The sequence below is a fragment of the Daphnia pulicaria genome, chromosome 7, assembly GCF_021234035.1.
Source record: "Daphnia pulicaria isolate SC F1-1A chromosome 7, SC_F0-13Bv2, whole genome shotgun sequence".
Taxonomy (NCBI): Eukaryota; Metazoa; Arthropoda; class Branchiopoda; order Diplostraca; family Daphniidae; genus Daphnia; species Daphnia pulicaria.
This window is the reverse complement of record NC_060919.1, coordinates 8364314-8381346: the sequence shown is the minus strand read 5'-3', so window position 1 is coordinate 8381346 and position 17033 is coordinate 8364314. Positions and strand designations below refer to the sequence as shown.

The window sequence follows — 17033 nt, the reverse complement described above, 5'->3', positions numbered from 1 at the left end:
ATGCTGCCGAACCGGGGATGCTGTATCCGGCTTGTCGGCATCATTTCAGTGCGGTGCACGTTAATGATTTTTATTATAAGAAAGAATTTTACAATTTTGTATGCATAATATGATTTAATTGTTAGTTGTTTGTTAGTAGAATTAGTAGAACGGAAGAATACATCTGTAAAGAGAATGTAATTCTTATTGTGGTAAACGTATTGTTTTTCGAAAATTATGAGTATGAGGAGTAGGGATTATGTTAGAGTTAGGTGCTGTAGGATTCTTTCTTGGCCTACCCCTTCTTCGTTTTATCATACCCTGAGGCTCCTCAGGTAACACTACTGGGGTTGTTATCTCATTTGTTTCTGTTGGTGCTGTTTGAATTACGTTTTCGACAGTGGTTTCGGTGTTTTGTTGTGCTCCTGTGTTGGCACCATATATAGGTTCAATTGCGTCATTTGCGTTGGCTATAGTAGGTTGGTGGCCAGCAGTTGCATTATTTTCATTGTTCTCAGGATCTTTTGTTGATGATTTTGCAGTATTTTCTCTTTTTCCGGCGTTGTAGGTGTTGTAGTGGTTGGTTTTTCGTTGTCGGTGTTTGAGTTCTCGTTCTCGGTGTCTGAATTTTCGTTGTTAAATGTTGTTTCACCTCTCCACTTTCGCATTCTGTTTACGTGTACAACTACCGGATACGTATCGTTTTGGTGGCGTATTAAATAGTTTAGGTTAGACAGTTTTTCAATGACTACATATGGTCCGTTCCATCTCATTTTGAATTTACCTTTTTGAGCTTTTAATATCTTTAAAAGCACTACGTCGTTTGGCTCGAAAGAACATTCTTGGAGGTTACGGTCGTAGTAATGCTTTTGTCGCGCTTGTGCAACGATTAAATTCGCTTTTGCCAACTCGATGGCTTCTTGCCATTGTTGAGCGTAGACGTTATTTTGATCTTCCAAGTATCTGTTCCTTAAAGGGGGCCTTAAATCCGTTGGTTCAATGGCATCTCTGCCTTTGAGTAGAAAAAAGGGTGTGTCTCCTGTACTGGAATGAGGCGTCGTGTTGTAAGCTGCGACGATATATCCGAGGTGTTCGTCCCATTCTCGAGGATTGTTATGCGTGTGGGTGGTTAGCATGTTTCCTAGAGTTTGGTTGAACCTCTCGACTGCTCCGTCGGTTTGAGGGTGGTAGGATGTAGTCCTGAGTTGTTTGGTTCCTAACTGTTTACATAGCTCAGCCATTGTTTCGGATTGGAAGTTTGAACCTTGGTCCGTTAAAATTTGAGCTGGAATGCCTTCTTTTGTAATTACATGTTTTATGAACTTTTTTACTATAGTCTGTGCAGTGGTTTCTTTTAATGGGAAAGCAATTACATATCTGGTGACGTATTCCATCAGAACCAGAATGTATTTGTTTCCTCTGTAGCTTTCTGTCACAGGTCCCACAATGTCCATTGCTACTCGTTGCCAGAGGTACTCGGCAACTGGGAAAGGCTGGAGGGGGGCTTTACATGCTTTAGCAGCTTTTCTTTTTGCACAGATTAAGCAGTTGGTTACATGAATTCTGACATCCCTAGCCATTTTAGGCCAAAAGTATTTATTTCGGATATTTGCTAGCGTCTTCTCAATACCCATGTGAGCTGCTAGTTTATGGTCGTGGTATCTTACCATAATTTCTTTCTGGAATTCCATCGGCACGACTATCTTCTCTCGTGATGTGGCCCACAAGCCACTTGGTAATATTTTAAAGGAATCTTCTTCCCCGAAGTGGTCCGGGCGCTCTTTTCCGGTTTGTTTTTCCATGAGCATTTTGCAAAATTTGTCTTCTTGTTGTGCAATGATCCAGTCGTCGACGAAGAATTTAGGGGTAACGATAGCGTAGACAGGACACCTACTTAATGCATCTGCATTTTGGTGTAGCTTTCCAGGTCTATAGTGTATTTCCATATCGAACTGTTGAAGATAGAGAGACCAACGAGCGAGTCTTCCCGTAGGTTCTCTTTTACCCATTAAATATTTTAGAGAAGCGTGATCAGTCACAATAGTGAAAGTTGTTCCAAAAAGGTATGGAAAAAATGTTTTCACCGTGTGGTAAATTGCGTACGCTTCTTTTTCCGTCGTGCACCATTTTATTTGTAGATCGTTTAGATGTTTTGACGTATATGCAATTGGATGCTCTTTTGAGTCCATGATGGACTCTTGTACAGACTCTGGTTCACTGGGGGCACTCGGCATTTGTGATAAAATTCCGCCTACGCCGTAGCCGCACGCATCCGTATGAATGATGAAAGGTTTCGCGAAGTTTGGATACGCGAGCACGGGCGCTGAGCAGAGGAGCTCCTTTATCTTGTCGAACGCTGTCTGTGCCGCAGTTCCCCATTGCCATTGCACTTTGCTGCGTGTGAGCTGGGTGAGTGCATGGACGATGTCTGCAAATTGTTCGATGAATTTCCTGTAATACCCTGCAATTCCTAAAAACGATCGTATATGTTCCATTTTCTTGGGGAGGGGAAAGTCGCGAACGGCTTTTACTTTAGCCGGATCGACTTTCACACCTTCTTCTGAAACTATGTGTCCCAAATATTCCACTTCGCTTTTGGCAAATTTACATTTTTGTATTTTAATTTTCAAGCCAGCATCTAGTAATAAAGTAAAAACTTGTTCCAGATGGTAGATATGGTCTTGAATATTTTTGCTGAACACAATAATGTCGTCGATGTATACCATGACAAATTTGTTAATGATAGAACGTAAGATGATTTCCATTGCACGTTGAAACGAACTGGGTGCGTTGCATAGTCCGAATGGCATGCGCGCGTACTGAAAATGACCGAATTCGCATGAGAAGGCAGTTTTGAATTTGTCTTCGTCTGCGATTTCTATTTGCCAGTATCCACTGAAAAGATCGAGTGTGGTAAACAGTTTCGCTCCGTGCAGTAAATGAAGGATGTCCTCGATGAGTGGTAACGGGTAGCGATCTTTGATTGTTACGCTGTTGAGATTTCTGAAGTCGTTGCAAACTCGGAGTTCTCCAGATTTCTTCTTTACCATTAACAATTGTGCACGATAGGGGCTGGTACTTCTTTCGATAATGCCGTGTTTTTCCATTTCATTTAACTGTTTTTCAAGGAAAGGGCGTAGGGCGAAGGGGGTTTTAAATGGGCGCATCGATACTGCGGTACCGTTTGTTGGTATTGTGTGTTTTAATACATTTGTTTTACCTAGCTCTGTTAATTTACTTGCAAAAATTGACATGAATTTTACTAACACTCCTAAAAATTTATTTCTAACAGGGAGGTCTTTAATGTGTTTTATATCAAAATCTATGCGCGGCTGGTCTACTATACGATATAGAGGGAATGTTTTCTTTTTCAATTGATTAAGTTTAATTATTTTAACAGTTTCGTTTGTGCCTAATCGCATTTCTTTTTTAGTTACGTCTAATGTTATGTTATGTAAATGCAAAAAATCTATTCCCAAAATACAACCTTCTTCTAGTTTTGGTAATACGTAAAAAGTGTGGTGCACATTACATTCGGGGGACAGGTGTAATAACAATTGAAAAATTCCTGTAACGGGCATACTCTCTCCTGATGCACTTTGAAAAATTCTTTTTGTGGTACATGCAAATTCATTTAATACTGCTGCGTCTGGGATTATGGCAAGATATTCATCTGAAATAAAACTAGCAGCCGCGCCAGTGTCTATTAGGGCAAAAGTTTTTAAATGACTAAAAGCTACGGGTACACGCAAAAGGCTATATGATTTGTGTTTAAAATTTATTTCTCTTGTTTTCGGAACTTCCTGGGGTCCCTGGTGCGACATTCTGAAGCGTAATGTCCTATTCCTTCACAACGGTAACATCTAACCTGTGATTTATCTCTGGGGGGTTTGTTTCCGTCTTCCTTTGGTGTAGGGGGGCGTCTGAAAGGGCTTTTGGATCGGTCACGATTTCTCTGATCGTCTTGTGGTTTATCCCGTTGTCCGCTTGAACTTCGGTAGTTGCCGCTGTTAGATCGTTGACGGTTGTGTTGTTGGTTGTCTGTATTGTGGTATTGTTTTTGTTGTTGGTCTTTCCATTGGACTGAACTGGAATTTGAGTTGTTGTACTGGCGTTGTGATGTTCTGCTTCTGGAGTCGTCTCCCATGTAGTTTACGGATGATTCAGTTGTGTTTGATTTGTCACCTAAGAAATTTATGCTGTTAAGTCTCTTTTCTAGTTCCTCTAATTTCTTTTGTTGCTGTTGCATTATTGTGACTGTTAACAGATCCACGTTGGGGTTTTGCTGCGTCGGAGTGGAGGATGCTTGTGGTTCTAATGCCAATTGCTTAAACATCATAGATTCGGCCATAATAGCTGCTTCTTGTGCTTGTTTCCATGTGACATTGGAAGAAGGGAGTCGTTGGAAAATGAGTTCGCGAATGGGTTTAATTGCGCCTTTAAGAAGTATTTGAACTAATTTATCGTTTTTTAATGAATCTAATTCTGGGTCAGCGTTTTGAGGGTTGCGACCGTCGTTGTAAATGGCGTTGTATAGGGCGTTAATTTTATCTATGAAATTTCTTATTGGTACGTTTGGGGTTTGTTGTAAGTTTTCTAATTTAATTATCTGCTTATCTCTGTCGGCGGGATGCTTGAAGTGATCCTTTAAAGCTTGCTTCCAAGCCGTGTATTCTTCATCAGGAGCCTGTATTAGTCGTTGCGTATGCCATTTTAAGGCTGGTCCGCGTAGTCGTGATGCTAAGTTTGTTTTTTTTATTTCTGCTGACCATTTGTGTATGGTAGCTATGGAGTCAGCCTCTGATAACCAAGAAGAAATATATTGGTCTGTTGCCGTTCCGCTGAAAAGTGGTATTGCTTGTATGTCGTCTCGGCGATTCAATGCCGTGATGAGGTCGTTTAAAGCGGTGTTTGCCATGTTGTCGATGTCGTCTGGTAGTGGTTGCTCGTTCAATAGGACGTTGAGGGTAGGTGATGGTGATTGTTGATTTGATACGTTATGAGCTTCAGCGGAGGAGATTGAAGGTAAATCGACGTCTAATTGGTCTTGATAACCTTGAATGACGTTTTGTAATTTTATGTGCTCTTGTTGTATATCGGCTAATGTTGTGTTTAATGTAATTAGTTGAAGTGAAAGTGTTCTAGTTTCGTTTTTTTCGATTTGGAGTGCTTGCTCTACCTGGTGTAATTTGTTTACTCGAGTTTCTAGTTCTTCAATTTGGTTTTCTTGAAAGGTAGCTTGTTTCTGGTAGTTGGAATTGGAAATTTGGAGTTGTGTGTTTGATTGTTTTAATGTAATGATGTCGTTTTCTAGGGTGAAAGTATAATTTGTGGCGGCTGTTTGGTTTTCTCCTGTTAGTTGGTTTTGAAGTCGTTCAGACTGTTGTGTAAGTAAGGATATTTGTTCGTTGAGAGTACTATTTTTTATTTTAATTGTTTCACAAAAGCTATTTGTAGTATCGAGTTCTGATTTAGTTGTGTTAAACAGTTGTAAGAGTTCTTTGTGTGAAATCTGTATATCTTTTAATTCTTTATTTGTATCAATGAGTTGGAGTTTGGTATTTCCTAAGTCAGAGATAGTAGTTTGGAGTTGTTGGAGTAGGTTCTTATGAGCTTTTTCTAATGTAGAGTGGTCTGAAGATTTTAATTGGATTTCGTTTTTGCTAACGGCTAATTCTGATTGTATGTTTTGATATTGTTGAAGGATTTCTTTGTGAGCTTTTTCTAGTTGCTGTGTTTCTTTTTGGAGGTCAGTTATTTGCGCTTGAAGGATAATTACTGTGCTGGAGGTGTCTTGTAGTTCTGAGTTTCTTTTTGTTAATTGCAGTTGGAGTTTTTGTAGTTCCGCTTGAAGGGTTTGTTCTTGATTAGTTTTAGATTGGTTTGAATTTCTAAGTACTTTGATATCTGCCTGAAGTGATTTATTTTCTGTTGTAAATTTTAAGAGATCGGTTTCTAATTGAGTTGCGGCCCTGGTTTTGAGTTCTAAGGCTGAGATTAAATTCCTGTTTTCTGATATTGTGACCTGGAGCTGTGAATCGAGATTAGTTTTTTGGATTTCAGACGTTCGAAATGCAGATTCTGCTGCTACCTGGTACGTCTGAGAACGATACTCTAGGCGGTTTATTTCTAATTCGGCAGTATGTAATTTTTTTGTTAGTTTTCTTTGTTCTTTTTCTTTTGATTTGATTTCAGTATTTAACTTTTTTCTATATTTTTTCGAAGTAGTTTCGGCTGCTTTTATTTTGGCTTCTGCTAACGTTGAGAGGGATTCGGCTAAAGCTGTTTGGTAGGTGTTGAATTCTAAGATTAGTCTGTTTCTTTTTTCGGTTGGATAGATGTCTTGCGAATAATACTGTGATATTGTAGTTCTATCCGAGTCTGATTGTGGGCTATCAGCACTACGGGAGCGTTTAAATGGTAGCGGGCTGGGTTGATTTCTCAAGGGAGTTGGAGGTCTTATTATACGTGGACGTACTGCTAGAGGGAGATTTGTTCGAACGATTGATAGATCCGGGTAGGTGGTAGGGATTGGAAAAGTTATGGCAGAGTATTGAGGAGGGGATTCGATGGAAGGTATCGGGTGGAAAGATATTTCTTGCAAATTGGGATATGCGGTTGGGCTACTAACTGTATGGGGTTCGTGGTCAGGGTAGGTAATGGCTCTGATTTCGTTCTCTCTGGGAGCGGATGCCCCGTGAGGGTCAACTGGGTCAAAATGAGATGGTATATCTGACATTGACTTACTACTATGTGTAGCTAATCCCGCTGTGGGAGCAGCTGGACGTAGGTGGTGATGAATGAAGAGTTGTGTGGTTGTCCGGAAGAGATGATGGGTCGTATAGCAAGGTCGCCAATTGTAACAGATGGTTACGGAGGGTAAAGATGATTAAGTAGAGATGACGATTCGTTGGGATGATGCACTTTGTATTAGAGTACTAACATTGACAGTACATACAATAATACTGGAGATACAAAGGTGTACGAATGCGTGCGCGAACTCTGCTGGAGTTGCGCTTATATACCTACGAATGTGTGCAGGTTATAACTGGCGACTTTCTATAATATTAGAAAGTCTAAGATCTTACAGCCTAGACACGCGATCATGTCGTTAACAATGAATTAGATATCAGTCCCGAGGCTGCGCTCGTTCTTGATACTAATAGCCTTATGGCGATTGCTCCCATTACACTAATCAAAAGACAACAATAGCTACCAGTCTTAAATTAAACTGTTTGATTACGCATCCGAGACTAACACAGACCAAAATTTCGGGGAAAAGACGAATACCTCTAACACTAATATTAAGCGAGGGGCAGACAGAATATCAGGCGACGAATCGACGGGCAGGCAACGAATATTGGGTAATAAATAAACTACGGACAAGAAATGAACAGGCTAATCAAGATATCACGCAATTCAAATAAATTGCAAATAAAAAAGTCTGTACAACTTAAAACGAATAAAAGTGATCAAAAAACGGAAATGGCCTATCAAGAAGAAAATTAACTGGCAAGTGGCAACAAGGTGACAATAAGTTTGCCAGGCAAGATGTCAACAGGGGGAAAAAATTTAAATCACTCTGAATCAAAATAAAACATCAATAAAATCAATTGTAACTAAAAAATCTTCGCAACTTAAAATGAATAAATGAAAAAGGTGACCAAAAAACGAAAAAGGTCTAGCAAGAAGAAAACTAACAAGGCAACAATGAAATTGACTGGCAAGATGTCAACAGGAGAGAAAAATATAAAAAAAATGGCCAAGCAAGCACGGAAATTTGTTAATTTTTTAAATTTACGACAGCTATCAAGTGAAAACGACATTTGTAAAAAATGAACTTCATGGTTAAAACCAAGAGGAATATGTTCATGAAATAATAAATACGGGAATCGGCCATCTAACTTATAATTAACCAAACGACAATGTGTGAAATTCACTCATGTTGATTTGAGCTAGGCAAAATATATAAAGGGTCATGGTGATAAAAATAATTGAACCGCTCTATTTCTATTGTAATACGCTTATTTGACTGAGAAATAGGGCCCCTATGAATGCTTATAAAATTAGTCCTATTTCGTATGGTTCTATAGGACTGTCTATAGTAAAAAGAAATTTACCTGGCAAAAGGAGAATGACAAGGAGACGATAAGTCGGATAAGATTTACGGGCAAGATGTAAAATGGGGGGGGGAGGAAATAATTAAATCACTATGATTCAAAATAAAAAATATTCAGCAATTCCAAAATTGCAACATCGACGACTCTGTAAAAAAAAAACTAACTGCCACTAACTTTTCCGATACAAGCGGAAGCGGAACGGATGTCGCGAGCCTCTCTCGCGGCCGCGGGGGTGCCCCTCCGAGGCCCCCACCCCCGCGGGCTTGAGTCACGCTGGAGATCCTCGCGGCTAAAGAGTGGAGCCCGCGCCAAAAGTTGCAACATTGACCACTCCATAAATAAAAACAAATAACTGCCACTAACTTTGGTTAGGATAGGTAAGGTTAGGTAATGCTATTGTTAGGTTAGGTTAGGTTAGATTAGGTTAGGTTACGAAGTGTAGTAGCTCCGGAACAACCATCACGGCGAAGCCGTGAACAGAAAATTTAGGATCATCACGGTGAAGCCGGGAAATTCACATTCTGTATCATCACGGCGAAGCCGTGAAATTCTTATTCGGGATCATCACGGTGGAACCGTGAAATTCAAATTCGCAATCAGCACGGCGGAGCCGTGAAAATCGGTAAAAGGTTAGGTTAATATAAGTTATGGGTATATTTTCGAAGTAAACGACGGGAAAAGTAAAAGTCCAAATCGCTTACGAAAAACACGAATCCACGTTGCCTTGGAAAATCATTTACGCACCAAATTCTTATGTTTCCGTTGCGTTAGCTTACAACAACGCCAACTTACCCCGTAGGTGGGGCAAGTTGGCAGACTTTTTTTCAGTTTTTCTCAATTTCACAATTTCGTGTAAATGAACATTGTAAACAAATACGATCAATTCATAGAAAATTGAAATCTGAATCTGATTCATTCATTCAATTTGCAAAACGTTTTCATCACTACGTTCTGTTTCCTGCTCGGCTGCTCGCCAATCGTCCGCCATTGTTCGTGGCAGTTTGTGGCTTCGGCGCTTCGCGTCCCATGAGAAATCTGAGAATTTAGCACGAGAAATGTCGTTTACGATAGAAAAAGAAGTTGTGGTGTATATTGTGTTCAATTTTGGTTTGATTGAAGGTGAAAATCATAGATTTTCAACTTTTGAAGTTAACACAAAGAGGCTTTCAGAGTGGGAAAAATGGATTCCTTAACCTGATTCTCAGCTATCTGTGGTCGGTATTTTGATGCTGATGATATTATTAAAGGGAGAGAAATAGGTGGAATTTTCCAGCCATTCAAGAAATGGACCCTTAAAGACCTTGCTGTACCCAAACACTTTCTATGTAATATATTTTGCAAATGTTAATTTGAAAACTGGTATGTTGCTGAAATAACTGACAACTTTTACGTAGGCAAACCTGTTGATCCTCTTGCTGAATCTCTTGATTGTTCTCAAGCCAAGAAAGGTAATTTTCTAATATAATTAAAACATGAACCCCAATCTAACTATTATTATTTTACAGGTGGGCCCAAGATACATATCCCATTCGCTGATTGCAACAAAGAAAATCATAAAGCTCTTGCTTCACAATCTTCTAATAATGGTAAATGTATTTCAAGATTTAATGCCATCATATTGTTGCATACATCTTTCAAAGGCATACTAAAAGGAATACCAAAATTGTTATCATAGGTGGGACCTCTAAACGGATTCCATTATCTGAGCACTGGAAATCGGCAGCCTCTCATTTCCAAAGCTTCAAACAATGGTACTTGAAACAAAGGTTTTAATTGAAAATATATGTTGACATTCTCAATTCCAGCAGGTACACTCATCAATTTAACTAGTCCCCATAAACACTTTAAGATGATTAATAGCATTAATCAAATGGACCAAAATGTGAATGTTATCAATAATTTGTTAAGGGCAGCTCAAGGTAAATCATTGTGGAAGTTTTAAAATATAGATTGTAATTTAATTAGTCTTATTCATTTATTCAAGGTGAGACCAGTGTGACACTTCATGACCTTGGAGTCAACAATTTCCTGTTCCTCTGAGAGACTAGCTTCGACTGATTCTGAAGCAACAGATGCTTGTTTTAGTCAAGAGTCCCTTTCAGGTGATCCCAAGACCCTTCAAATCAACAATTATCCAAATGAAGACTACATGAAATCCTACTTCTATTGTTTAAACCTTTGTGGTCTGTTATAACATTCTATATTGTCCAAATGGCAAATGAACAATAAATTACGACTTCTCCTGTTTTAACCTTTGTTTCCCATTCCATCACATCCCATTTTATCCAAATGAAAAAGACTCGGCGATTGATGAAGAGAGAAAGAAATCATAAATAAAAAAATCGACAATTTTCTTACCTTTTTTTATTAAAAGCAACATTCAGTTAATAATAAAACAATAAAAAACAGACAGAAAGCAGTTGAACAAAATTACAAAAACTTTTCAATAACACTTACGACAAAAATTACTTAAGATTTAGGACGACTTGCATAGAATTATCAATTATATACCAAAAGTCCAAAACAGAAGGAAAACATTAAAAACAATACTCGTCTGCAACACCCTTCGTAGCCACGGTGCAGTACAGCAGTTTATCCGCTAGAGGCACTACAATCGATACGGGAGCTCGGGGTCAGTAGGGATAGGGCTAAAAGGATAGTCGAGGATAGTACATGCGAAACCAGTCTTCTTTATCTATGGTTGGATTCTTCGAGCGATCAAGAACACACCTTGTCTCTTTTTCTGCTGTAATGCACAAATTATCTCGTTCCGACGACTTTAAGTTTGCATTTAACGAGCTTTCACTCGTTACATAATTTTAAGTTAATTTAAACGACCAGCACAGTAATTTAAATGAAAAAACGCGCATTAAATTTGTGAAAAAGCGCAAAACTTTAAAATTTTATTGAAGGCTTCCTGTTCACAATTTAAAAAATCCTTTGATGCAATGTTTCTTCGTGACAAGAAGAACACGCGATAAAAAATGAAGCAAATCTAATTATTATTGCGACGAAAAAATTCGAAACTCGGCGGAATAACCCACTAGTGTTTTTTCAATAAAGTTGGCTAACGTCCGAAGTTGCCAGTTCTTTGGACGTTGACGATTGAACGGTTGAGCCACAGATAAAGACCACTGGTTTATTCTCTCCATAAGAGAATTAACATGTGCAACTGTCGCCAACATTCTTGCTACCCTTCCTCCGATTTCTCCAATCTTGGACTACTTGTCCTGCCCTCTAGTGTACGTTTTCATCTCTACACTCTGCTTACTTCTATTAAATTGCAATGATTCAATTGATTTCTCTGCTTTTGTAATTAGCTAATGTCAAAATTTAATACAATTTGACTTCTTAATAAAAATTTTTAAGGCAAAATTACCTAAAACTATTAAACTCCAGCAAAGAATTTTACCAAGACAGAAGGAAAACAATCTTCGTCTGCAAAACCCTTCGTAGCCTCGGTGCAGTACAGTACTTTGTCCGCTAGAGGCACTACAAGCACTCCAAGAACTCGGGGTCAGTAGGGATAGGGCTAAAAGGATAGCACAGCATCAACCAGTGGTCTTTATCTATGGTTGAGCGGGTTGACGTCCAATTTTTTTATTTTGGACGTCAACCGTCCAATCGTCAACGTCCATTCGTCCAAGTCGAACTGGCAACTTTGGACGTTAGCCAATTCTATTGTTTCTGCAGATACGTTAAATAAGCGTCAACTACAGTAATTAAGTATTATTTTTCAGCTTAAATTATTTTAAATAAATAGGCGAAAATAGAAAAAAAAGAAGTGAGCAAGTCGAGACTCGAACCTTCATACTCTAGAACCGTAAGTAAAGGTCGCAAAAATCGTTCTGCAGGCCAAGGGAAAATCTCTTTATGGAGTTGACAGACCAGACCTCCCCCTTAATGGCTCTTCGTTGGATTGTTCTTGCGCTCCTGCCCTCTAGCGGCTGAAGGACGAACGACCGTTATTCGTTGTTTTAACTTGTCCGTCGGAGAAGTTAATTTATAATGTAATTGATATGTGTTATTCTTTGTACGTATAAAAACAAGGTTTAATTGATCAAAACTAATTTAATAATCAATATATAATTAGAATCAACGAGGCATTAACGAGTTAACGTAACGTCTTGTCAGTTGTGTTGAGTTGAGCAGACGATCGAGTTCACAACAAAGGCATGTGCACGCTAGGCGTAAGGCTATCTGTGGGGTCTTTTATGTTTCAAGAAATCTTTGTTGAGTCAGGTTTCAAACTGATTTCCTTCAAAAAATGTGAAGATAAAATCTTTCCGGCACCCCTTATCACTGCATATTAAGAATTTGGTTATCAATGATGGAGACCAGCACACGAGATTTTTTTATTGGATTAAGTCTAGCAGTTTTGTCTTGCTTTTTTATAGGTAAACAGCTATAATTATTGTGAATCAATATACATCATGTTCCCTTTTTTCATTTTTGTGTTGAGCAGGTTCCAGTTTTATCATTAAAAAACTTGGATTGCTTAGGCTTCGTGGTTCTACATCTACTCCAGCTGCTGATGGAGGTTTTGGATACCTACAAGATTGGGTTTGGTGGACAGGACTTATCACAAGTACAATTTAATTTATGATTTATTTGACAAGTTGACTAAAAAATAATATTTAATTTTAAAAAATGTTTGCTTCCTGATGAAAGTGGGAATCGGGGAGGCCAGTAATTTTGCAGGTTGGTTTTATAATGCTGTTACTAAGAATTACATGTTATTTTGCTGAAATAACTATAGCAACTAACATGTAGGTCTACTCCAGTTATATTCTTTACTAATTTTTTCATTTCTGTGCATGATAAGCTTATGCTTTTGCTCCGGCTGCCCTTGTTACTCCTCTCGGAGCTCTCTCAATTCTTGTCTCTGCTGTATTAGCACCAAAATTTCTGAATGAGGTAAAAAAAAAAAAATAAGCAAAACAGTATATTTTTAATACATAGAGTTGTGTGATTGTAACATTTACAATCTTTTCCTGAGGACAGAAGTTGAATATTCTAGGCAAGGTAGGCATATTACATATTGCATATTTATGAGGTTTAAATTTAATAGTATGGTGGTATATATTAATCTCAGAAATAATCTTGTTCTGTACATTTCTTTGCAGATAGGATGTATGCTTTGCATTTTGGGTTTGTAATATTTCTCTATATGACTAATCGAAATTGAGCATTTGATCAACCCATAAAACTGCTATATCACATGTAGGATCCAGTATTATTGTTATTCATGCTCCTAAAGAAGGTGATGTAAATTCCATTCAAGAGCTCAATAAAAAAATTTTTGAATCAGGTAAAAGAGTAATATTCTTTTATACTTTCAATGTAGGATTTGAAATTTTACCTAAAATCCTGATTTACCTTTTTCTCAAATAGGTTTTGCTTACTACATATTAGTGGTGGCGACACTCGCAATATATTCCATGTAATATCTTTATTACTTTACTAAACAAGCAATTCGCGGCTCTTCCGAGTTCCGACCCGCAAAGTGGTCCAAACTCGCCGTTTAAGATAATTCAATTTTAAGAACAAAACGGGCAATTTAGAAACATTGAATCAAGTCATGAAGTCAAAGTCTTGTCTAGCATTGCAAGGCACCTCGATGATCGGAATTAAATTTCTTGTAATTTTAGATTTTCGAGAAAGAAAAACAGGGTCGTAGTACAAAAAGCTATTATTAGTGTAAAATTGCCTCTCCCTCTGTCAAAATCCCAAAATGGATTTCTTTGGTTTACCGGAGATATGAGCGTTTTCGCATAGAGCTGCCAATGATGGTTTTTTTTTAACGATTGGTGTAAAGGAAATCGGTTTAAAAAAAACGCAAAAAGTTGTACCTTCATAACGGTGGTAGTTTTGAACCACTTGAGTCGCGTTTGCTTGTTTTAAAAAGTTAAATCTAATTTTTTTTTTTTTTTTCGTGCAATAGCAAATTCATCGTGCCTCGCTATGGGAAAAAAAATGTTGCTGTATACATATTCATTTGTTCCAGTATAGGCTCGTTGTCAGTAATGTGCTGTAAAGGTCTAGGCCTTTGCATTCGTGAAAGCATGTCAAGCCCAGAACGTTCAGCTCTTAACAAACAGTTTTTCCTATTTCTTATTCCGCTTGTAATTTGCATCGTCGTTCAGGTATCAATTTCTTCTAATCCTTTTTTACTTACTAATTTAATTCACAATTCTTTCTGATAGATGAACTACCTGAATAAGGCCTTGGATTCCTTTAGTTCGAATTTAGTCAATCCTGTTCACTATATTTTCTTTACCAGTTTTGTTATCTTAGCTTCATCAATTTTGTTTCAAGAATGGCACCATATTGCGGGTGTCGATGTGTTTGCTACATTAATTGGTCTCACCGTCGTCATCATTGCATTGTTCCTAATAAGTTCTTTTAACGATTCACAAATTACTCTATCGGAGATATATTCTTCTTCTTCGAGAAAATATCTGAATTAAGGTATTAAGCTTTTGAATACGCCAATCAAATTATCATGTAGGTACTATATTTTATTTGTAATAGTATTAACTTCTATAAACTATGTGAATGAGAAAGTTTCTACACTCTGCTTAAGCCTGATTGTGAAAAATATATTGATTGTTACATAATGATGCATGCATCCTATTGAAATACAGCATTCGAAGCACAAATTTTACGAGGCAAATTGTTTTGAATCGTTTTTAATAGCAAAAAATTATAAATTTTGAGTAATTCATTCTTTCGATAGAATCCAGTCACCCAACCATAGTTTTCTGGTGTATAAAATAACATACGTTGCGAAATATTTCACTTTATTATTTTTTGCATGTAATTAGCCGCCGAAAGTGTGGACGGGCGACAGCGCAAAAATAGCGGACGGATCAGAGATGAGCGTCAGCATAACGGACTTTCTACTCACCCAACCAGTCGGCAGTCGCCGCAATTGTTTTTCATGTTACGTCCAGTTATAATTAAATTCAGTTCAATGCACGATAGGTAGCGTTAAATATTTATTTTAAATCTCAAGATATTTATTGTTTTTCTTTACGTTAAATACAAAATGAAAACTTTGCAAAATTTCAATTCAACATATCAACGGTGCGTAGCACTATGACGGAATCGCAGTAGTAAAAAGGCGCTTAAGTATCGTACTATAGTAATTTGTATCACTAGTAAAATTGAAAATGGCTACAGTGCATCACTAGTAAAACGTATCTCAAATAATACCGTTCGGTAGAAAATCAAAATTTTCTAAATAATTTATTTATTTCATACCAACAAATCGTCAATAGTAAATTGTTTCATAATTCTTTTTCAAAATTTCGTGTGAAAAGGGAAAGTGATACAGTAGTATTTTGTAGTATAACGACAACGTCTCGTTAGTAACAGGCATCAACAGTAACACCCCCTATGATCCAGTATGATATTCACGGCTTCGCCGTGATGATCCCGAATGTAAATTTCACGGCTTCGCCGTGGATGATACCGAATTTAATTTCACGGCTTCGCCGTGGATAATAATAAAATTATGTTCACGGCTTCGCCGTGATTGATAATAACTTGGCGTTCACGGCTTCGCCGTGGATGATAATAATATGATGTTCACGGCTTCGCCGTGATTGTGATTCGGGAATTACCAATTTTATAACCTAACCTAACCTAACCAAACCTAACCTAACCTAACCTAACCTAACCTAACCTAACCTAACCTAACCTGATGTTACTTGTGAACAGAAATACTAGTGAGACAATTTATCAATGCAACGAAGTTCTTATGATACAAGAACCACAAGAACTTCGTTCTTATGAGACATTTTACTTAAAGAACTAGTTATTAATGGGTACTGTTTCGAGTTACTAAACAATGAAATTATTAGTGATATATTTTACTAATGAAACACTTTACTTTCAACACTATATATTTATGAGCAAAAAAAAAAAAAGCTGTTATTTATGGCCACCTTTACTAGTGCGATTCCGTCACTGTGAGATGCACCCCATATCAGTAGAAACTGATAATATGCATAAAACCGGATTTGGATGGCTGCCTAAAAATTTACGACAATTTGCAGGGATTGCTCGATATGTTGTTTTTGTTGGCAACGTCGGATGTCATTTCCAACTCGGTGATTGTGATCATCATCTTCTTCCGGATGCGCTGAATTTCGGTTTTCAACTTGGTTTCCGCATGGACAAGACGAGAGTTCAACTGGTCGATTTCGATATAGACATTTGCCGACATTTGCTTCCTTTCAAAATCGTTTGGGAGTGAATAAGTGACTCGAATGGAATTACTTCAGCGCTAAAGCTGATATAATTACTTGATAGACTCGAGCTCTTCCTCCTTATCGGTAAGTCGGTGTTCCATATCGAGATGGCTTGGTTCATCTTAGCTGATGCAATTACATGCGTTGAACGCGATGTTCTTCGGCTTTGCGAGCCTGAATGTTATATTAAAAAGGAATTGTTAATCAAATTACCCAAATCATTTGATGTCGGTATATGTACAGCCTCTGAATTTCTTTGTATGTGAAAGCCAACTCTTCACGTTCGTTTTCTAGACTGCGATATTCAATTTCTAACTCATGGAATCTGCTGTTGAGTTCAGAGTACTGGCTCTTCGGCTCAGCGTTCTCATCTAGTAAAAAAGGAAAAATTGTCAGAAAATAACAAGTGAAACTCGGAAAATATGAATTTACCACCCAATTTGCTACGAAATTTTATGTTAAAAGACAGATTGTAAGATCAACAAGCAGTCGAGAGTTTTTTTTTTTTTTTTAAATCTATGATCGAACATTAACATTAAAGAAGACAAGACAAGCTTGAAGTGACAGGCTGTGTCCTGAATGAATGATGATTACGATTTCAAATCCAATCTATGTTTATGTTTGATGGTTGATGGTTTGCGAGCCTTCCGTCGCCGCCGCCGTAGACTTTTTGGCG

At 37.8% G+C, this 17033-nt stretch overlaps 2 protein-coding genes and 1 long non-coding RNA gene across 9 annotated transcripts; 2 read left to right on the top strand and 1 right to left on the bottom strand.

Annotated features, from left to right (window-relative positions):
- The first annotated feature begins 9049 nt into the window (after positions 1–9049).
- Positions 9050–10350, top strand: LOC124348377. 7 transcript variants are annotated; one of them, XR_006919960.1, is made up of 6 exons: positions 9050–9218; positions 9494–9547; positions 9605–9652; positions 9775–9850; positions 9905–10018; positions 10084–10350. XR_006919960.1 is itself a non-coding variant. In XM_046798576.1 (6 exons), the coding sequence occupies exons 1-6, from the start codon at positions 9155–9157 to the stop codon at positions 10137–10139; spliced, it is 411 nt and encodes a 136-aa protein (XP_046654532.1). In that variant the 5' UTR covers positions 9050–9154; the 3' UTR covers positions 10140–10350. The 7 variants fall into 7 exon arrangements, 3 of the variants coding, with proteins under 3 accessions (XP_046654532.1, XP_046654531.1, XP_046654530.1); XR_006919959.1 differs by having other exon boundaries at positions 9605–9685; positions 9908–10018; XR_006919958.1 differs by having other exon boundaries at positions 9605–9685.
- A 1903-nt stretch (positions 10351–12253) lies between these two features.
- Positions 12254–14761, top strand: LOC124348376 (magnesium transporter NIPA3-like). The gene is made up of 10 exons (XM_046798572.1): positions 12254–12496; positions 12565–12687; positions 12771–12800; positions 12925–13016; positions 13104–13124; positions 13226–13250; positions 13327–13410; positions 13494–13542; positions 14044–14245; positions 14306–14761. Exons 1-10 carry the CDS (start codon positions 12427–12429, stop codon positions 14567–14569), a joined length of 960 nt encoding a protein of 319 aa, XP_046654528.1. The 5' UTR covers positions 12254–12426; the 3' UTR covers positions 14570–14761.
- A 1365-nt stretch (positions 14762–16126) lies between these two features.
- On the bottom strand, positions 16127–16756 carry LOC124348604. Its single transcript, XR_006920061.1, has 3 exons — positions 16599–16756; positions 16412–16531; positions 16127–16339 (listed from the first exon to the last, which is right to left on the bottom strand). It is a non-coding gene; the product is annotated as an uncharacterized LOC124348604 (long non-coding RNA).
- Positions 16757–17033: the final 277 nt, after the last annotated feature.